This window comes from Sceloporus occidentalis, unplaced genomic scaffold, assembly GCF_023333645.1.
Source record: "Sceloporus occidentalis isolate IW3139 unplaced genomic scaffold, rSceOcc1.0.p SCAF_20, whole genome shotgun sequence".
NCBI classification, from domain to species: Eukaryota; Metazoa; Chordata; class Lepidosauria; order Squamata; family Phrynosomatidae; genus Sceloporus; species Sceloporus occidentalis.
Genome location: NW_028317000.1, coordinates 14947677 through 14968850, shown reverse-complemented (window position 1 = coordinate 14968850; position 21174 = coordinate 14947677). Strand labels below are relative to the sequence as shown.

At 48.7% G+C, this 21174-nt stretch overlaps 3 protein-coding genes across 7 annotated transcripts; 1 reads left to right on the top strand and 2 right to left on the bottom strand.

Annotated features, from left to right (window-relative positions):
- Positions 1-398: 398 nt before the first annotated feature.
- On the bottom strand, positions 399-7723 carry GLMP (glycosylated lysosomal membrane protein). Its single transcript, XM_089483573.1, has 6 exons — positions 7622-7723; positions 5389-5646; positions 4410-4607; positions 4038-4256; positions 3633-3910; positions 399-2646 (listed from the first exon to the last, which is right to left on the bottom strand). The coding sequence occupies exons 1-6, from the start codon at positions 7670-7672 to the stop codon at positions 2478-2480; spliced, it is 1173 nt and encodes a 390-aa protein (XP_089339699.1). The 5' UTR covers positions 7673-7723; the 3' UTR covers positions 399-2477.
- A 900-nt stretch (positions 7724-8623) lies between these two features.
- CCT3 (chaperonin containing TCP1 subunit 3) lies at positions 8624-16288 on the bottom strand. Its single transcript, XM_089482888.1, has 14 exons — positions 16175-16288; positions 15301-15362; positions 14948-14998; positions 14792-14854; positions 14475-14571; positions 13606-13723; positions 12842-13028; positions 12307-12456; positions 11754-11886; positions 11579-11660; positions 11226-11406; positions 10138-10383; positions 9439-9570; positions 8624-8995 (listed from the first exon to the last, which is right to left on the bottom strand). The coding sequence occupies exons 1-14, from the start codon at positions 16203-16205 to the stop codon at positions 8891-8893; spliced, it is 1638 nt and encodes a 545-aa protein (XP_089339014.1). The 5' UTR covers positions 16206-16288; the 3' UTR covers positions 8624-8890.
- A 235-nt stretch (positions 16289-16523) lies between these two features.
- TSACC (TSSK6 activating cochaperone) lies at positions 16524-21174 on the top strand. 5 transcript variants are annotated; one of them, XM_089482891.1, is made up of 5 exons: positions 16529-16670; positions 18348-18428; positions 18587-18654; positions 19789-19947; positions 20808-21174. In XM_089482891.1, exons 1-5 carry the CDS (start codon positions 16597-16599, stop codon positions 21026-21028), a joined length of 603 nt encoding a protein of 200 aa, XP_089339017.1. In that variant the 5' UTR covers positions 16529-16596; the 3' UTR covers positions 21029-21174. The 5 variants fall into 5 exon arrangements, with proteins under 5 accessions (XP_089339015.1, XP_089339017.1, XP_089339016.1 ...); XM_089482890.1 differs by having other exon boundaries at positions 18345-18428; XM_089482893.1 differs by lacking the exon at positions 16529-16670 and adding an exon at positions 16817-17010 and having other exon boundaries at positions 18345-18428.

Genomic DNA, 21174 nt, shown 5'->3' with positions numbered 1-21174 from the left:
AAGCTGTCAAAAGCGAAAACAAAAGTTCTAGCCTTGTTCCAAAACAACGTTGGAGGCTTTAAAAAAAGAACTTGTTACGGATGGTTTAGTTATGCACTAGACGACTCTGGGTTTGTGTGTTTGTGTTGCATGCCTCCAAGTTGTTCCCAACTTATGGTGACCCTAAGGCAACCCAATTGCGGGGGTTTTGTGGCGCGATTTGTCCAGAGGTTTGCCACTGCCTTCTTGCCCAAAGTCACCCAGCGAAGAAAGTGGATAGTAAGTAAGTAAAGTAAGTGCGCAGAAATAAATGTACTTGAAAAGTGGTACCTGGCGCTCAGGACTTAGTTGGATATTTCGCCTCCATAAAACCCTGGAAGAAAAAACATGCACCGAGATGCAGCGACCACACAAAAGCATTTCCAAAATAATTATGTTCTTTAATGGGTCCATAAGAGAGAAACTTTTTTGGGGGGATACCCATAAAGTCCCCACCCCAAAAAACAGATACGTTCAACAAGTCAATAACATCCCTTTGGCGCATGATACTACGCCATGCGAAGAAGTAAACACAAAAAGGCAGCAGTCCAAACCGGCTGCCAGTGAAACGTTACCAGTTTAAAACCTCCCTGGTGCATAACAAGTGAGAACTTTATCACTGGTCCCAGTTTGTGGGGGAAATGGTGACCCATGGCAAAGATGGACCCAAGCTTTGGAGGATGTGAGAACCGAGCCAAAGGCTGTTTGGTCCTCCAATGTGTCCATGCGCCTTGCCTGGAGCCCTGGCACCAGTAATACTCTGTATCAGCTACCTAAGTTAAATATACTTCGTCAAGGAACTTCTCCTGGTCCCATCCACCCAAACCTTACCAAAACGTACCATGCGCCGAGCACCAGAAACACGGATCTCCTTCTGCACATGAAGCCAATGCCCGCTAAAGTTGGCATCACCATCATGGAAACAGCGCCACAAGGTGGCTGAGTGGCGACCCTAACTATGTTTGGGTTATCTAGGTTTACCCATCCCTACCTGTTGCACATTCACAATCGCTAGCCATAATCGTGACACTATTTTCCTGGTTGTAAGTCCCTTTCTCAGCCAACTTTGCTGGGCACCTGCAAGGGCAGAAGGAGATCCCTTCCATCGATGGTTGGCGCATGGGCAAATGGCGCTTCCGTCTAGTTTGGGGGGATCAGACCAAGAGAGGTTACTTATTATACTCAACAGAGTCCTGGCCTCCAGTCTTTCGACTGCTACGCTCCTGGCACCCCAAGAAACGAATTAACTTTTATACAAGAAAGGTGCATTCCTTTACAATCGATAGTGCAATTTAAAACATATATATCTATTTGTTTTAGGGGCTTTTACCATTAGCCTGTAAACAACGCAACTAAGTGGTTTGCCCTTTCGACTGAAGCAAACATTTCAGAGCATTGGTCAACTGTTTTTCGCAACCGATCAAATCAACAGGTTATGATTCAAAGAAGAATTTAAAGAACAAAGCCAGAATATTTGGGAGGGAAAAGTCTGCACTGTATGGAGAACCGTGCCATTTCTTTCCCTTCCTCTTCATAGAGAGACTCCCCCAAAGCAAGAGAAACCCCAGATATGCAAATAAGAAAAACCACACCAAAGACGCACAACAGAAATGAGAAACGAAGGCCCCGAAACAGAGCTTTCCCTGAGTTTTCTCCATGGCCAGAACATAATACCAGGCTTGCTCAAGAGACTATTGCTTTTTCTCTTGCAACACGGCAAGTTGCAAGGAAAGAGAAAGATAAATCCCAGCATCCCCTTTGGAGAGGAACGATTGTAAACCGAAGGGATTGAAAAACCGTTCGCGCGTCACAGGAGTCCCGAATTCAAGGATGAGAATGATCCTCTGCCGCTTATGCCATTAAAACACCAGAAAAACAAAATACTAATATCCTCTTCTCCAAAGATCAGAAGGAAGCAGCTTTAGAGGGATGCTTCTCCTCCCTTTTCAGCTCAAAGGACTCCTGGAGATCAATCCAATCAATCAATCCATCCATCAATCAATAAGACATAGGAGATCAAAGGTCAATTTTGTCATCTTTTTGGGTTATTTCAATCCCAAGAGAGGCTTTTTCCCCCTCCCTAACAAAGGAGAAGAAATGGACATTAAGTGGAAGTCAAATCCTTGTTCGCTTACTGTTGCGGAGGGAAATAAAAAGCCTCTCTTCCGCCTAAAAGAGCCCAGAAGCAACACAAAATGGTGGCACCCGCGCCTCCTTTTAGTGCCAAAGCTATCAAAAAACATTTTGGGGACCCTGAAGGCACCCCAGACTTTCCAAGCGTAACCTCACCAGCCACGAAAGGACCCCCGAACCCACAAAGGAATTAAAGACGTCAACCAGATCTCCAATTTCACGGCAAATCAAGCAGCAAAGAGTGGTCTAATAACAGTGCAATAGGCATCTTTGGCCCATTTGGTTGTGTGAGAGTCAATCGTTGCCCCGCTCCGGTTTAAGGGTTTTCAGTTGATTGGTTCATATTCCGAATATTGCCTCTTCTGGGCCACACAAACCGTGATGCCGCCCGCGACCAAAAGCACCAATGGAGTCCCCAGCGCCACCGCAAGGATGGCGATCACCATTGTGGAGAAGGAGTCTTTGGGGGGCTCTCCGTAACCGATCAGCGCAGACCTGGAAGGGAAAGGCAAGGAACAAAAACATTTATCACCTGCTACTTCCTCCCTAACCGTCACCTTCTCCCTTCCGCCTTCCGCTTCTCTTCCCTTTTCCCCCCAAGTTTTGAGTGAAAACTACAAGGCAAGGCTGCGCGGCAGAATGGATTGAGCACTGGAGGGTGACAGGATAGGTTTGCCTTAGAGTGACTCAGAAACCATTTGAAGGCACACAACAACAAAACATGCGAAGAGTAGAAAAAGAAGTACAGTCGCCCCTCCATTTTCCCAAGCGATCCGTTCCGGACCCCTCGCGAAAATGGAAATCCACCAATATTCAAACCAGATTGGCTCAAATGGTGGCACGCCCCATTTTATGTCCCTCCGTTTGCCCCTCGCGCATAATCGAGGGACACGGATTCGAAGTCTGCACAAAAAGAGGGACGGCTGTATAAATTGCGTCTTCCCCTAATCTGGAATTCCAAACACCGAAATATTCCAAAATGGTCCACGACTTTGGAATTCCAGATTAAGATACTCAATTTGTTTTAGATGCCAACCTCTCCTTGTATCCCTGTACACTGGTTTCCTCCCAAATCCTGAATCCTGCAGATATTCTTTGTCCTTCGTACTCTTTCTCCTTCATCCGCTCCTACCTGGGACTTTCGTTCCATCTTCCAGAGATCTCTTCCTGGCATTCCCTCAGTGCTTTTGACTTTTCAGTCTGGGACTATTTCCAAATGCTGTCTTCCAATCCCTCTTTAAACAGGGGATCTCCCTTGTTGAAAAGGGCCACCAACTTGGGGTAGAAAAAGACCCCAAACCTGACCTGAGTCTGCTCTGAGGACGCTGCTGGCAAAGGCAGGTGGACCAAAGTGCGCAAGGAATGCACACAAAAGCTTCCGCGACATCCCAGCATCCTAACCAGAGCCAGGCGTTGGCCATTTTCTTTGCTCTGCCCATATCCTATAGCGAAGACCTAGTGCCTCCGGGATGCCTTCTCACCAGCTCAAGTAGCCCTTTTCAGCGTAAGCCTCGCTGTCCTCGCTGCCAAAGGAAATATTGATCGCGGCCACGCCGTAGTGCCTCTCCAGCGCCTCGCCAAAGAAAGCGTGGATGATGCTAAGCCTCGGCGCGGTGCAGTTGACCGTCTGCAGTGGATAATACTGGCAGTGGACTGTGTCTGACCGCTGGGCGTCCTGGGAGGCATAAGCCGCTGTCTTCCACTGAAGGAAGCTGGACCCAACGCTGTTGTTGCGGGGCAGAGAAACCAGCTGTGCCATCTGTGCCAAGGAGAGAAGAAAGGAGGCCTTGAGTCCCATTTTGGGACGGCAATCCAATCCAATCCATCAATCTATCAATCAATCAATCAATAAGATGTTGTGGGTGGAAAGACCAGCCCAAACGCACCTCGAATATGGTTGGTGTATATTCGTCATCAATGGAGCGGAGGGACTGCAGCTGCTTGTGTCCGCGCCGGTCTTCGACGGTGACGATCTCCAGAGCAAAGCGGGAATGGTTTCCCCGCGGAGCCACCCCACGCATGACGAACTCCACTTTGGTGCTGTTGGCGGTGTGCAGGAGGCGCGGGAGAGGAGCGTCCCGATTGCTGGCTTCGAAAGCCATCACCTAAAAACCAGCCACAGTGGAAGAAACAACAGGAGGAAGATTTCTGTGGGTCTTTTGGGCTCGGTGACCATTTTTGGACTATCTTTTCCAGCAGCCAATGTGTCCCCAGAGTCCACTGCAGTCACTCTCTCCTGACCCAAACTCTCCTTTTACCTGGAAGGAGATGCTTCCGTTCCAGAAGGCTCCTCCGTGATCCGCGCCGACCCCCCGAAACGTTGCCGTCCTGCCGGTCTTGTTCACCTTTCCGTCGAGGCTGTCCCAGGTGAAGTTGCCCAAATCGTAGGTGGGATAGAAGTCCGCCGCCAGCGCTTTGGAGAGATCCGATGTGTTGGTGCCGTTGTACTCAAACACCTTTTGTAAAAACAGCATCACAAAGTCCACAATGTTGTTTCCATTTCAGCATGGCTTTCCTTTCCTTGCTCACCTAGGCTTCTAACATGAACATTAATGGCACTAAAAGACCAGTCCCTCTGCCTTAAGGGAACCCCCTCTGAACAAAGCTTGCCAAGAAAACCCCACGGCTGGTTCGCTTCGGGGTCACCGTAAGTCGGAAATGACTTGAAAGCAACAACAAAAACATATAGGGAAGAAAAACCCACAATGATCGGCCTGCCAGCCCTGAGCTCCCCATTGCAACCTTAAAAACCCATGATCAGGGTGCCATATTCTGGGTCAAGGGCTTCGGGGTCACCGTAAGTCGGAAATGACTTGAAAGCAACAACAAAAACATATAGGGAAGAAAAACCCACAATGATCGGCCTGCCAGCCCTGAGCTCCCCATTGCAACCTTAAAAACCCATGATCAGGGTGCCATATTCTGGGTCAAGGGCTTGATCCCTAGAAATGCCAAAGTTACCCATCCCAGGTATAAGCCCTATCTCATACCACCCTTTCCCCCCTCCAGCATCACCCAGAAACTGGCATCTGCAGTTGGCAAGTTCTCTACTTCTTCCCTTCCCACATTTGGGTCTGTTGTTGTTGTGTGCCTTCAAATCATTTCCGGTTTATGGCAACCCTATAATGGGGTTTTATTGGCAAGGTTTGTTCAGAGGAGGTTTGCCATTGCCTTCCCCTGAGACTGAGAGAGTGTGACTCGCCTAAGGTCACCCACTGACTCGCATTTGGGACGCACCTTGGCAAACACAACAGCCGTGGAATATAAGAGGCTCTCCGGTGGATCGATCCGGATGGCGCCAGCGGGCGACGGCGAAAGGAGCTTGGTCCAGTTGACGTGGAGGGTGCTGTTGTCGCTCCCTGTGTAGGCCAACACAACCGTGGGTGCCCCGATGGTGCTCCAGATGTAGTGGATGGTGTCGTTCTGGCCGATGGCACGGATGTGGAGGAGGTTCACATCGGAGCTATTTCGGCCGGGATTGTATTCCAGAGACACCTGGGAAGAAAAAGAAGACTTTAGCTTAACACAACATTACAGAATAGAGCTCTCCTTCTTCGGACTACAGCTCCCATAATCCCTGACCATCGGCCACGCTTGCTAAGGCGCAAGGAAGAAGGTTGCAATCTTCTTTTTTTGCAACTCTTGGAGTGCAAAATGAATGCAGTTCGATGCCGTTTGAACTGCCCTGGCATTATGAGATTATGGGATCTGTAGTTTTGTGAGCTATTTAGCCTTCTCTATCAGAGCTCCGGTGCCCCAACGTACTAGAGATCCCATCATTCTGTCAGATGGAGCTATGGTACTTAAAGCAAACTGTATTAACTCTGCAGCAAAGATGCAGTTTTAGGATGCATCTTCACTGCGGAATCGATGCAGTTTGACACTGCTTTAGCTGCCATGGCTCTTATGCTAAGGGGTCCTGGGTTTGGAGTTTGGGGCTACGATTCTGGAGATCCAGGTTCGAAGTCCTGCTTGGCCATGAAGCCCATTGAGTGACCCTGGGCAAGTCACACTATCTCAGCCTCAAGGGAAGGCAATGGTTGCAAACCTGCTCTGAAGATATCTTGCCAAGAAAACCATAAATCGGAAACAGCATGAAGGCACATAACAACGCAAAAGTTGCCTTGCCGTCTTCTGAAGGTGCTTTAGTTGTGTATTCCTGCATGGCAGGCAACTGTCAGTCTCTGGGTGCGCAAATGCAGCTGAGAGAGTGTGACTGGCCTAAGGCCACCGTGTGTGTTTTTGTGGCCCAGCAAGGACCAAAATCTCATAAAACGGAGCATGAAAGCAGTGTGCGGAAAGGCACGCCGAAAAGCATTTACACGCCCCGACAATTCAAAGCCACACTAAAGTCACTTCCTCCTCCAAAGATAAAGGAAGTAAGAACAGCGCATTGAAATGTTGCAGAGCTGAAAAGAAGGAACTTTCTCTCCCAAGAAGAACAGAGGAAGAAGGCCAAGGCAAACCCCATCTTAAGAAACCCTCATTAAATGTCTCCTTATCAATAACAATAATAACAACTTTTAAAAGCCCTGGAAACCCATTGGGTGACTTTGGGCAAGTCACACTCTCTCAGCCTCAGGGGAAAGCAACGGCAAGCCAACCTCTGAACAAATCCTGCCATGAAAACACCATGATAGGCCCCCATTAAGTGGAAAGGCGCACAACCGAGGCTGAGAGAGTGTGACTTGCCCAAGGCCACCCCAATATAAGATATATCCATAGCCTCTCTTTTTAAATTTTGTCTTTTTCGGCTCCTTTCCCCCCTTTTTTTGAATGTTGAGTATTAGGATGTCAAACGGCCTGTATGAAAAATTAATAAATAGGGATATATAATATAGCAATGATATATAATAAATCTGAACAAACACATCAGCGATATATATCTGATTAAATAATACATCAATGATATAGAATAAATCTGAATACATCAATGATATATAATATATATAATAAATATTATATATTTATATCTGAATAAATAATACACCAGTGATATATAACTCTGAATAAATAATATGTCAATGATATATAATAAATCTTAATAAATAATGTATCAATGATATATAATAAATATGAATATATGGTACATGAATGATAATAAATATGAATAAATAATATATCAATGGTAATTAATAAATATGAATATATGATACATGAATGATATATAATAAAAATGAATAATGTCAATGACATATAATAAATCTAAATAAACAATATATCAACGATAAATAATAAACATGAATATATAATACATGAATAATATATAACAAATAAGAATAAATAATGTCAATGATATATAATAAATCTTAATATATCAATGATATATAAAAATATGAATATATGATACATGAATGATAATAAATATGAATAAGTAATATATCAATGACAGATAATAAACATGAGTACATGATACATGAATGATACCTAATAACTCTGACTAAGCATCCATGAAAGGGCCCCTTCTTACCTTCCTCCGATAAGCCTCCTCCGGAGGCTCCTTGGCCCAGCATCCCCCCATCAGGGCCCAGAACAGCAGCACCCAGAATCCCCCTGCCTTTGCCTTCTCCTGCATGGCTGCAGCCGCCCTTGCTGCTTCCAAACTCCTGGAGTCATGTGATCCCTGGTCAGCTGACCCTGCTGCCGGCTGTTCTTTCAGAGGGCGGGGGCCGCACTTAAAGGGGCCGCCTTGCAGATTCGAAAAGGTTGCTATCTATGGTCACAATCTGTACATCCTAAGACTCTTGAGTTCTTGCAGGACTGCAAATCCCAGCATCCCTCACTACTGGCTACGACTGCTGGGTGTCGCAATCCAAGCAGACCTCCTTTCCAATGGAATACCAATTATATGCCTTCTGGGATCTTTAGGAAACCCATTGATCATCGGTTTATCTATCAGTTCAATACTCTTAGGTGTTTCTCAATAACATTAATTGTTTTGACCTCCGGAGCCTGGAATACAACTCCCATCATCCCTTGTTACTCGTATGGCCCAAGCGTGATGGGTGTCGGAATCAAAACACACCCGAAGAGGCCGCAGGTTTCTCGCTCCCGACATGCAGCCGAAAGTGAAGCAGCATGGCGCCATTTTAATCATCCGTGGGATTTATAGTTTGGCGAGGTCAGAGCATTAAGGGTTCCTCGCCAAACTACAAATCCCATGAGTCTGCAGGAGAGAGTCGCAGCGGTTCAAAGCGGTGTCAACCTGCTCCGTTTCTGCAGTTTGGACAACACTGCAGAATAGTACAGAAGTATTCAAACTAAATAAGGAACAATGTATCAATGCATTGATTAGAATCCGTGATTCCCAAACTTTGGTCCTTTGGGTGTTTTGCACTTCAACTCCCAGAAGCCCCCTCTACTTGGTCAAGAGCCAGGAATTCTGGGGGCTGGAGTCCAAAACAAAGGACCAAAACGTGTGAAACGCTCAAACGCTCATCCAGGCGACAAAGAGGGAGAAGCAGCCAATCTATGAACTTGTGAAGTGTGTGTTTTTATTAATAAAGCCACAAAGAAGCTACAGTATACACTTAAGTTATGCGTCAATGCCTCCTAACAGAACGCGTTTCAGCAGTCTTCCTCCTTCGTCCTTCTCTTTCGCTCCCTCCTGCCAACTTCCAAACAAATCAGTATCTTGGACGCTTGACCGCTCCTGCAACCGGGGGACGGAGGAGGGATGTGGCGGCCAAAACTTCACTCGGTTCCACGTCCAGCGGCCGAAAGCCAAAACCATGCAGGGCTACTCCTGGGCTGCGTCAGGGGCCCCGGCCGGTTTGCTCTGGTCGTCCCCTTTCTTCTTATGGCCTGAAACAATGTCGTCAATGCGCAGGAGGAGGACGGCCGTCTGGGCACAAAGAAGGAGGAATCAGGGTTAGTAATAAAACAGAAGCAGCCCTAAGAAAGAGCTGGCAAAGGCTCTTGAACTTGCTGAGATGGATAAAGCAGAGGCTGGATGGCCATCTGTCAATGGGGACGCTTTGACTGAGAGATCCTCCTGCATGGCAGAGTAAAGGGGTTGGACTGGATCAGGGCCCTTTTTGGGGTCTCTTCCAACTCTATGGTTCCATGAAACTCTCAACTCAAGGAAAGAGTAGTGTACACTTAGTTATATAATGGCAGCAGGGTGTTTTTTGTGGGTCACGTATAGACGTTTTACATACATATAGAACGCAGCTGTTTGTGTTTTACACAATACCATCCGCCTCTTTCTTCCTGCCCTTGGGAGAGAAGGAAGCATCTTGGGGCCCAGGTTTCCGCTTTGACATGGATTCGCATTTGGGGCCTTACCTCCACGGCAGTCTTGTAGGTCTGCAGCTTGACGGACAAAGGCTCCCAGATCCCCAGCTCCTTCATGTCCGCCAAGGCGCCGGTCTCCCCATTGACGCCCCAGGTCTGGCTCCCTTCTTGGGTATGTTTTGCCTGCAAGCCACAGTTGCCATAAGTGTCTGAACACCAAACACTCTCGGTTCCACTACTGACCCACCTAAAACCCAGGTCCCTCCTACCCTTCCCCTTAAAAATGCAGATGTTAGGAAGGAGCCAGTTCTTTGGTTTGCCCTTGCAATATATATGATAGAGGTTCTTTTGCTTCACTGCCCTTGCCCCCACTTTGCCATCCAAACAGGAACCAGATACAACTCAACGTAGCGTCAAATATAAATGCCTGCTTTAGGACTTTAATACATTCCAGACTACAAATACTACAAGCCTTGGTGTCTGAGGATAATGGGAACTGTAGTCTGGAAGGATATCTGAACAGCCAAAGGTGCCTCACTCTGATTTAAGGCAATATAGTGGGCCCTAGGTATCCGTTGGTTCCTGGACTCTCGTGGATACCAAAATCCATGGCTGCCCAAGTCCCATGAAATACAATGGCATAGTCCACTGGTGTCCCTTATATATTGAATCCATGGGTGACAGTAGGCCAACCGCAATCAAACCAGAAGTTTCCACCCAGCTGCCAGCAAGAAGCAAGGGCATCCTTACCCGCAGCGAAGTCAGCGTACGGATAGTGCTGGCGCCACAGTTCTGGATGAGCGTCCTGGGGATGACCTCGAGGGCCTGGGCCACCGCACGGTAAGGCCACTGTTCCACCCCGGTCATGACCTTCGACCTCTCCGTCAAGGAGTGGGCCACAGCCATCTCGGAAGCGCCGCCGCCGGGGACCAGCTGGGGGTCTATCAGGACGTTGCGACAGACCTGCATGGCATCCTGCAGGTTCCGCTCCACCTCCTGCAGGGAAAGGGGAGGCAGAGGGACTCACCTTGAGACAAGCTGCTTGCCCAGGTAGAGAGGAATTTGGGAAGAGGCTGACGGGAAATGGTTACAGGTACAAATGTATGGGCTGCTCCTGGGTCCCATCCTCCAGGGAGGCTGCCTTGCCTTCCTCCCAAATAAGTGAGGGGCAAACAATTCTGACGCAGCTCAGCCTTAGGAGTGCCAAAATGCCCCCATCCCTCCTGGGGCAGAGAGCAGGGTAAGCAACCTGTTTTGTAATGACTTGAACCATTTTAAACACACCTGCTTTTTTAAAATTGATTATTCATTTTGTAAAGGTCCAGCTATCATTACTATTTCCCAGCCCTCTTACAGGAAAATGACTGTTTTGACCCCTGGGAGCCCTATGCTACATTGAGGAGAGTCAAGACTTACACATCTGTAAAGATGCACAATTCCTACTGGTTCCAAAAGGGAAGGCTTTTCAATGGTTAATTTAGAAGTAATACCTTAGGTACTGGAGGATACTCTTGGACCGCTGGGCCACATGTCCCAGAGGGTCCTCTTTAACCTGGGGTAGCAATCCTTAAGTTCTCCAGATGCAGTTAAAACCCCAACTCCCAGCAGCTCCAACTACAATTACCTAGACTGAAGAATGCTGGGAGGTATAGTTCAACAAAATCCAGAGGGTTGCCTGACTGCCATCCTTTTAAAATGATGTGGTTAAAGATAGGAAAATGAAGACGGGGGGGGGGGGGAACAAGCCACAAGTCCCCTATTTCCATAATACAGCGAAACTACAACCGGATGTCCTGTCATTGGTCTTATCTCCCAGGACCAAGCGGAGGCTTGCTCACCGCTAGGATCTCTTTGCTGGCGCCCCGGAGCATGATGGTGCAAGCTTTGGGCTCCTTGCAGTCGGTGATGAAGGTGAAGTACTCGTCCCCAATCTTCTTCACTTCAAAGAGTCCTGCGCCTGTCCCAACGTCCTCTTCGCGCAGCTCGTCCGTACGGCTGACCACACGAGCCCCACAAGCCCTGCCATGACAGAGGACACATAAGTCTCCTCCAGTGCTCAGGCGCCAGCTTGGATGCCCAACCTTAGGGACTAAAGACACCCAGCGGGGTGCAGGAAATGAGGCAGCAGCCCAAGGATATAAAACATATGGCTTCCCAGCTCACCTTGCAAAAAAAATCCAAGTGTACTCACCTCGCAATCCGGTTGTTGTCAGTTTTCCTCACACGTCGGATTGCGGTGATGTTGGCTCTCATCAGGAAATGCTGGGCCAGGTCTGAAGTGAGAAACCATTTCGTAAGTACAATGTTCATGCAGGGAAGTAAGACTGCATTCGTTGCCTCCCTGCAAATGTACTCAAGCTCTTTACCTGAGATTCCCTTTTCTGTGATGATGAGATCTGGCTTGGCTCTGATCAAGTGCTCACACATCTGCTGGATGAATTCCTCCTCCATCTGCAGGATGCGGGCAAAGTCCTCCTCACGGGTGATCTCAACCTCAGTCTGCAGGAAAAGACACAAACGCACCCAGTTGGATCCATATTTGATATATCTAGTCATAGCACCAAACACCATCATTATTGGTTACTGAAATAAACGGATCCTATGCTGCATGAGAACTAAAGCCATTCTGGTTACTCCTTAAGTCCTGCAACTAAAAGCAATGCTAAGTTAGGGCATGATGGATCTACAGATTTCCAATGTTGTGCCATCTCAAGACGGATTGACATGGCACTTTTTACACTAGAATAGCCAAGCAGGAGAGGACACTGACAAGAGATGAAGGCTTGAACATCAGATTGGCGGAAGTGACAGCATTCAATGAAGGGAATTTAAACATCAGTGACTGAAGAGTCACGTAAAACACAGATAAAGGCAATGGGACTTGCGTTCAACACTGAGGAGCCTCACAAACCGGCCTACCTGACTCTCGCCTTTCTTGTACTCCAGGGAGCAGTCCAGCAAGACAATGCGGGGGTTCTTGATGGTGCGGCGCATCCGGGGGTGAGTGATGTCTTTATTGATCATGACCCCACGCAAGACGCACGAATCCTCAACAAATCCACCAGGAATCTTGAGGGTGGGAGAGACAAACCAGGAGACTTTTAGCTTCTGCAGCAAGACATCATGACCAGGGAGACCTAATCTGCTAATAACACACTGATCTCCCTCAAGGAAATTAGGCAGTTATACCTAAGAGTCTCTTTGCAGTCCCTCTCAAAATGAAAAGACAAAGTGATTAATTGTGTTTCTCATAACCTTCCCATTGTGTTTACAGTAAACACGTCTTGTACTGTGTCCTAGCCCTCTGGTTTTTCTAACCTGAAAGGCTCTCCCCACACAGGAAAGCAAGAAAAGACCAACACTCTCTCCATTTCTTGTTTCGCATCCCGTTTATTTCCAGGCCTCCAAACTCCAGCCCCAGCCAAGGAAATACCCCCCGATCCCCCTTCCATACCTTTTCCACCTTGGCAAATTTCTTGATGTCGATTTCCTTCCTGCCGTTCTCTTCGAGCTCCACAGTCTTGACTGCGTCGAGGGCAATGCCGCAGGCCAGGTTGGACCAGTGGCTGATCGCCTTCGTGCCAATGGCGCTCTGGATGATTTTGAGCATGGCTTCGCGGTTGTTGACGTCAACAGGGTTGCTGCAGAAACCAAGAGGAAAGAAGGTGGTCTGTAAAACAGAGATCCACAGAGCTTCAGCTGCATTCCTAACTGCAGAGCAAAAAGGTAACTTTGGACACATCTAGGGAAACCAAACCAAAACATATCTCAAAACAATTGGGCTGTCAAGAAACTCCTTCCAGAGAAGCCTCAGGGTTGCAGTCTTCTTTGTTAGAAGGCTGTAGTATCTGCACAAAACTGTCACCATCAGATCCCAAACTGATTTTCACCTGTGGCACCTTATCACTGAAGAGATGAAGCTGCTCTATACCAAGAGAGGCCACTGTTTCACACACCCAAATGTTGTCTATTCTGATTGCCAATGGTTCTCTAAGGCCACAGGCGAAGATGGCTCTTCTCCTGACCTTTAACTGGAGATGGGGGACATCAATTCGGCAACCTCCCAGTAAGAAGGAAGAAATCTGTGACAGTTTAAGGTAGTTTTCTGTGCGCTGTGACTGATCTAGGCTTCCCTTCCCTGAGGAGCCCAGAGAGGTATTCATCGTGGTACCTGGGCATGGGTCGCCCGCACTTCTAGATTCCAGGTGCCCCGCTCACCTGATCTTTTTCAGAGCGCTGATCATGTCATCCAAGGCCTTACGGTATGCGCTAATGATAACCGTTGGGTGCATCTGCTGCTCTAGGAAATGCTCTGCAACTGACAACATCTCTCCAGCTGAAGAGAAAGCAAAGGAGAGTTAGTGAACTGCCATACGCTTTGTTAAAGGCGCAACGGAAAGTGGAAGTGGGCAAAGTGCCGAACGCGAGATCCATGCCGCCTCCAGGGCCAAGGATGCCCTGGGGTAAAAAAGAACTGCAAAAGGAAAAGTTGCCCCCTAATGCCTACTAGGGACCTCACTGGGTTTTTAGCACCTTACTCCAGAGGGAGCAAAGGCCGAGGAAAGGCCTCTCCATAGACGTATGAGTGCTAGACTAGGATGCTGGGAGACCAGGGTTCAAATCCCCAATGGAAACCCACTGGCTGACCCTGGGGAGGTCACACACTCTCAGACTAAAAGAAAGGCTATGGCAAACTCTTTCTATACATAAGATACATAATGTATATGGCATCTTTCTCCCAAAACCAGATCTTAAAATGGCTCGCTATATGATTTTAAAAATATAAATAAGGGGCTGCCAAAAAAATACAAGTTATATTACAAAGGCCCCATACAGACAGGCCAGAATAAAGCTGCTTCGGGTCACTTTGGATGTATGGTCCTAAGAGGCTGGAAGCAGCGCCAAAGCCACAATCCAGTCCTAAGGACTGGAGCGCAGCTTTGGCACAGCTTCCGGACTCTTAGGGCGCACGCATCATTTAAACAGCATACCTCCAAAGTGACCCGAAGCAGCTTTATTTTGGCAGTCTATATGGGGCCTTAGAGAGAGAAGGAGGGGAGCACAGCCCATCAAAAGCCCCATCTCACCGAGAATGATGACAGACGTGGTCCCATCTCCCACCTCTTCGTCCTGAGTGCGGCTGATTTCAATCATGGACTTGGCAGCCGGATGCTGGACTTGGATCTGGAAGGGAATAAGCCGCCGGTGGAGAGGGCTGCATTTCAGTAACAACTGCAGAGCCACATACTTCCCACCCCTGTGTCAATGCAATTTCCACCCTACAAAGCATTACAGCTTCTATCACTGATACTAGACAAGGCCCACTGTATATTCATTTTTCTCAGATCGTTCCAGCCTTCTGGTTGCCCATCACAAACCCGGCGTGAGCTCCAGTGAAACTTACTTCTCTGAGGATAGCATTGCCGTCGTTGGTCATGACAATCCCACCCATGGGGTCCAACAGCATCTGGATTGGGGAATTGGGAACATTCATGTCAGTAACCTCTGACCGGAGCGCAAGTTAATCAAATCCTGTGGAGCAATGAAAGGGTGCGCTCACCTTCATCATGGCCCTCGGTCCTAAGCATGTTCTGATAATGTCGGCAATGGTCTGGAAGGGAAAGGAGACGTGAGGCAAGGTGCTTTAAAAGAGAAAAGCAGAAGGTCAGTAAGCGATGCTTGGACTGGAGAAGGGCTCTTACTCTGTAGATCATTTATGACCTTATGCCAATGGTCAGTCCTAAATATATCTGAGCAGGGTCTTGGCCTCAGGTCTTTCCGGTCTAAAGAATACTCCATCCCACTGGTTCTAATACAGAGGGACGTTGTCACACTGCAAACAGCCATCTACCATCTGCTGAGGCGCCTTGAGGACCTCTCTCCCTTTGAAGGCAGCTTTCAAGGAACCCGTACCTTAGCGGCATTGATGTTTCCGGACTGGACTTTCCTTCCGGATTCGCGCTTCGTGTTCTGACCTGAGGAAGAAAGGCATCAAAAGGAGAAACAGTTATTGAAACATAGTTGTTTTGTGGGGCTTCTGGGCGTTTAAAGACACCAAACAAAGGCTAAAGATAAGAAAACCTGGAGTAGCCTTAGTCTTGGGGCAGGGATTCCCCCCAAAGAGATCAATGCTATCCCCCAATCCTTTTAAACAGCGGCATCAGTGGTTTGCGGTGGTTATACCCCGCTCTATTTCTCCTTTACGACTGATGCCAAGTCCCAAATCCTCTTTGGGGACCATTGCACTAAAGGTGCCAGGTCCCATCTTATTTGGGAAGCTAAGCAGGGCCGGCCCTGGATGGTCCTTGGAGGGGAGGCCGACAAGGAACGCTAGGCCCTGAAAGGGAGGGACTGTCAAAAACCACCTCAGGGTCCTCCTTGCCTCAGAAAGCCCTACTAAATTGATCACACAAATCGATCCTGGAAGCTAAGCAGGGCCAGCCCTGGATATTCCTTGGAGGGGCGGCCGGCGATGAATGTTAGGTCCTATAGAGGCTCTGCTCTCAGAGGAAAGGAAGACAAGCCTAGGAGCAGATCTTGGGAGCTAAGCAGGGCCAGCCCTGGACGGTCCTTGGAGGGAGGCCGACAAGGGGAGGATCAGAGGAAGGGGCCGCCTCTGAGGCCTCAGAGAGCCCTGCGAGGTCCATGAGGCGACAAGTCCCCGGAGCCCAAGGCGCCCGTTACTCGTTACAAGTTCCTCGTTACAACTGAGTAACTGAGAGCAGAGAGCGGGGTTTCTTTCCGCCTCTCCCTCCTCCCCGTCCCCCTCGGCTTCCCCGGGACTCACTGAGGACGAGGACGGGGCGCTGGCCCAGCATCTCCGCGGCGAAGCGAGCCGAAAACCGGTCGTGGAACCTTCTGGAGGGGATGGAGAAAGGAAAGGGCCGTTCCGCCGCGCTCGCGCAGCCTAACCCACTCTCCACCAATCAGGCGCCTCGTTGAGGAGCGGTCGGCCAATGAGAAACCGCTTCCGATCAGAGCGGCCCCGCCCACTCAATTCCCAGCAAGATGGGTTGAGAGGACAACGGGCCACGCTTGATCTCCGCCCCTCCTTTCCGCCACGCGCATGCGTACTTCTCCTCCCTCGCCCTAGTTCTCCCTCATAATGCGCATGAGTCTAGCCGTTGCCGGGAACGCGCCTGCGCAGAGTGAGGCTCAGGCCGAGGAAGACACAGAAAGTGCGCATGCGCGGGGCTTTTTAGCGGTTGGATGGATGGAGCCTTCACCCCGGCGGTCGCTGCAGCACTTGCCGCGCACCGCTCCCGAACAACCGCGTCCGAGAGGCGAGTTTCGGGGAGAAAAACCTTTACGAAAGAGCCCCGGAGCCCTTCGAACGGACTGCGGGGTGTGACGGGATTTGTAGTCTTCGGTCGGGCTCCTGTCGCGGGAGCATCATGGGAGTTGGAGGCGCCATGGCGGCTGAGTCGCGAGCCACGCCCCCTTTTCGCCGCGGGGTGCCATGGGAGATGTAGTTTCTCCGCCTCCTGAGTCATTCAAGAAGAACTGAGGAAGAAAGGCTGCGTTTTAAATGTGGATCCAAACCATTTAAACCCACAACGACACAGTGGCCTACCTCACAAGGCTGTTGCACGAAGGGAAAGGCCCTGAAGCGCTTCTAAAGCGGTTTATTTACACTACATCTCATTTCCACACTGCAGAGTTAACCCACTTTGACACCAGGCTCCATATCCTATGGAATATTGGGATTTGTAGCTTATTTGTGACCGCAGAGCTCTCTCTGACAGAGGAAGCTTAAGTGGCTCACAAAGCTACCCATCCCAGAATTCCATAGCATGTTGCCACAGCGGTTAAAGCGGTCTCAAACTGGATCATTTCTGCAGTGCGGGTATTATACATTATAGTTCTATCTGAACAGTTGAAACTGCCCCGTCTCAATGCTAGGGAAACCTGGGCATCATAATAATAATATAATTATGCCATACAGTTGGAAAAACCCCACCAGGGCCATGATTTTGGATTTTGGAATCCATGTATTTGCACATACAGACATCATGAGACAATCCTATTGTGGTTTGTTCAGAGGAGGCCTGCCATGGCCTTCCCCTGAGGAGGCTGGGAGAGCGTGACCTTCCCTGGTTTCACGGCCGAGACAGGATTCGAACCCTGACCAGTGTCAAAGTCCAACGCCCAAAACCGCTGCGCTTCCCTGTCCCTCAGGTTCAGCTTTTAGGGTCCCCAAAAGTCAAAGGCGCAAGTCATGAAGCAAACAATGGCAGCAGTCGGCCTATTCTGGCCTCTGAAAGACAGGCATGGTTTCCTAAAGGCAAATATGGCCTCATTTAGGGTTAAGCAGAAGCGGAATCCAAAAGACCTGGAGGACCAAAGGTCTAGATCAGTGATCTCCGAACTGTGTTCCTCCAGGTGTTTTGGATTCCATCTCCCAGAAGCCCCAGCTACCTTGGCCAACAGTCAGGAATTCTGGGAGCTGAAGTCCAAAACACCTGGAGGAACCAAAGGCTGGGAACCATTGGTCTGGATCAGTGATCTCCAAACTTTGGTCCTCCAGGTGTTTTGGACTCCATCTCCCAGAAGCCCCAGCTACCTTGGCCAACAGTCAGGAATTCTGGGAGCTGAAGTCCAAACAACTCGAGGACCAAAGGTTGGGAGTCTATTGCAGGATCCCAGTTTGGAGAACGCTGCAAATCCTGATGGAGGATAAGAATAGCAAACCAGTACAAGATGCAAAAGAGACCATCCAGTGTACAAAATGGATGACAAAATTGGGATGGTCAGAGTGTATACAACTCCAAAGAGGCTAAGGCATCCCTTTCCTGTGTTTTTAATTGCACTGTTATTTCAACGTCGTGAGCCGCTCTGGGCTCCCAATACATATCAATAATAATGACAGTCATACCAAAGATTGGAACTTCCAGATGCTTTTAAGTGGCCACCATCCCTGGGGATGTTCTAATTCTTCGTCTATTTTCTAACCGCAGCAGCATGAAACCGGAAAGACCCCGGAAGACCCGCTTGGCCCTAAATAAGAAACCTAAGCCTCTTCCTCCTGTTCATGCCAAAGGGGAGTTGCTTTCCAGTTTTGGACCTTCTTCTTCTCCTCCTTTCTCCTTCTCTCTGTTTTTTGGTTTTTAAAGAAATGCCCGCGTGGGACGCTCCGGAGACGTTCCCTTATGTCCTGCGATTCGTGACCCTATTTGTTTCCTTGCCCTCCTTTTCTAGGCACCAATTCCAGACCCGTCCGCATGGAGCCGGATGTGAACCCCCAAGATGAGAAGCAGCACCGGAAAAGTAAGGCTGGGGTCAGAGGGCCTGATCTTACTTATTTAAAAAGAAGATAAGATAGATAAATAAGTAAGATAAATAACAACATTTATGCAGCTGAATTAAAAAGGCAACCCAGGAGACCCACTGCGTTTCCCATTTTTGTTGTCGCCTTCTGTTTTGCAGATGCGCCAAGACGCTCCCTTCATGTTCCAAGTTGGTACTTGGTCCTTGTTGCCTTTAGATCGTCTTTTCCGCTTTGAGGGCTATGTCCAAAGCGCACGGTGGAAATCATCCACTTTTTGAGACCTGCTATGGCATTCTGGGAACTGTGAGACGTTGAGTCTTCAATGGAGTTTATTACACGAAGGCGGTCGGGAGTTTATCCCATGAATATACCGGAAAAATCACGTAACTGCGCGAAACGATTTCACACGGCGTCGCACAAAAACCGCCATTAAAGTGCTCCCAAAGAAGCATTAACGCATCTTTTTACTTTTGGGATTTCAGTGACAACGCGTTTCCGATATCGCTTTATGTGCGCAATTGCGTGTGATAATCCTTTGCGCAATCACTCGCTGTTTCCGCTTCGTTTGCAGGACGCTTTAAATGCGCTTCAATCTCTCTTTAATGCTGAAATCAGCCCCGGTGTGATAAACTCCTATGAAGGGACAAGGTCCTGGAGGGTTAAGATCTGTAATTGAATATGAAATGGTGGCTGCCACCTGAAATAAATTAAAGCTCCTCGCTTCAAAATGGTTGTACATAGCCTTTTGCAAGGACGCATTAACAAACTATTAGTTGAAGTGACTCAAGTTTCTTATCCATCGGTCAAGAAGCCTTCAATTGCATAGTTGTTTGGTTAGTGGGGAGGGATGGATAACCCTCCAGATGTCGAGGGGCTGCAAATCCCACCTTCCTGCCGCTGGGACAAGGGCGATGGGAGTTGAAATCCAGGGAAAAGCTCCTTTCCCCATCCCTGGCCCTTCCTCTTCCGGTTTTATTCTGCATGTTTAAAGCAAGGACCTGAACTGGGAAAGGGAGGATTCAGGACCATCGATGCCTCTCTGCCCTTCCTGGGTCGATCCTAGTATTCTAGAATTCCTGACCCCGCAAAAATGTTTACTGTCTCTCTCTCTCTGTCTTCTCTTCCTTTAACAGGAGAAGACGCTGACGGTCCGGCCCCCACTTCTTTCAAGCCTCTCTGTCCTGCCAAGCCTTCCCCCAGTTTTCTGGAGCTCCCTTCTTCTCAATGGAAGCCCAGCCAAGGCTTGCCTTATTCCCAGGCCAACCGCTTAGGGAAGGGAAAGAGGCACTTCTGTAAGTTGCAGAAACGCTATCCTAAGCATCGCCTGAACACATAGACACAACCAGACTCTCAGAAGTAGTGGTGCAAAGCTGTCTTGTCCAGATGATGATGATGATGATGATTATACACAATAAAAAAGAAGGGACAAATAGAGTGGGCCCTTGGTAGAAAGTGGACCTTTGATTCGACTGCATCCGAGAGAGTGCTGGGATCTGTAGTTTGTAAAAAGACTTGGGGTTCTTCTTGTTGTTCTATAACTGCCAATTGCCTTACCATCCCCTTTTGGTTGTTCATGTTGCATGTGCCTTCGAGTCGTTTCCAACCTATGGCGACACTGAGGCGCACCTTTCCCCAGGTTTTCTTGGTAAGGATGCCTTTGTAGAGGGTTTGCCTTTGCCTTCCTCTGAGGCTGAGAGAGCGTGACTTATTGCCCAAGGTCCTCCAATGTGTTTCCATGGTTCAGCAGGGATTCGAACCCTGGCCTCCAAGCCATAGTCAAATGCTCAAACTACAAAGTGCTGATTATCTCCCTGTAGTTCCTTCCCCTCAACCACCAGCCCCAGATTTCCACAAGGTGGAACCATGGGAGTTAGAGTGGTGAATGCAAGCTATGGCAAAAGTGATTGTGCCAAAACATTAGGAGGAACTTCCTTGACAGTATGAGCCATTGATGAAGGAAGAGGAGGATGGACTCTCCTTCTTTGGAGGTGTTTAAATAGAGGCTGGATGGCTTCGGTTGTGTATTCCTGCATGGACTGGATGGCCCTTGGGGTCTCATCCAACTCTATGATTCTAAATTAAAATGGCTACTGTTATGCAGTTCAGATGCGCTATTCTTCTTCTGATCTCTCCCACTCTTCTTTCCAACCAGCACCAGACCACCAGCCCCAGGAATGCTTCGGTCTCCTCGAATGCATGCACAACAACCTCCAGACCCAGACGCAGATCGCTCAGGCGCAACTCTCCCTCTTGGAAGACATGCGGGAGTCCATAAACATCCTCCTCTCCCGGCAGGAGAGGAAGAAACCGGACCAGCCAGAAACACATCCTCTGCCAAAGGGCTCTTCCTCCTCTCCCAGCCCTGGCAGCTAGCAGCATCACAAGGACGTCTTGCTGTCCAACTCGGCACTTGCGTAGCATCCATTGACTCCTTCCCCTTCCGCCGCAGCAATGTACAGTGTTCCTTAGATTCGCAGCGGCTGTGGCAACGCTACCCCAAAATGGTGTTTTGGAAATAA

What these genes read in the sequence shown, in the direction of transcription:
- GLMP (XM_089483573.1), bottom strand. Translation starts at nt 7,672, where the DNA reads ATGGGGGGATGCTGGGCCAAGGAGCCTCCGGAGGAGGCTTATCGGAGG. An exon ending in ACGGAAGCATCTCCTTCCAG is followed by an intron (nt 4,257 to 4,409) that starts GTAAAAGGAGAG and finishes GCTGGTTTTTAG; the next exon opens with GTGATGGCTTTCGAAGCCAG. An exon ending in GAAAAGGGCTACTTGAGCTG is followed by an intron (nt 2,647 to 3,632) that starts GTGAGAAGGCAT and finishes TTTCCCTTCCAG; the next exon opens with GTCTGCGCTGATCGGTTACG.
- CCT3 (XM_089482888.1), bottom strand. Translation starts at nt 16,205, where the DNA reads ATGCTGGGCCAGCGCCCCGTCCTCGTCCTCA. An exon ending in AGCGCTCTGAAAAAGATCAG is followed by an intron (nt 13,029 to 13,605) that starts GTGAGCGGGGCA and finishes TGGTTTCTGCAG; the next exon opens with CAACCCTGTTGACGTCAACA. An exon ending in CACAGAAAAGGGAATCTCAG is followed by an intron (nt 11,661 to 11,753) that starts GTAAAGAGCTTG and finishes TTCTCACTTCAG; the next exon opens with ACCTGGCCCAGCATTTCCTG.
- TSACC (XM_089482890.1), top strand. Translation starts at nt 16,597, where the DNA reads ATGGATGGAGCCTTCACCCCGGCGGTCGCTGCAGCACTTGCCGCGCAC. An exon ending in CCTCCTGTTCATGCCAAAGG is followed by an intron (nt 18,429 to 18,586) that starts GGAGTTGCTTTC and finishes TCCTTTTCTAGG; the next exon opens with CACCAATTCCAGACCCGTCC. An exon ending in GAAGGGAAAGAGGCACTTCT is followed by an intron (nt 19,948 to 20,807) that starts GTAAGTTGCAGA and finishes CTTTCCAACCAG; the next exon opens with CACCAGACCACCAGCCCCAG.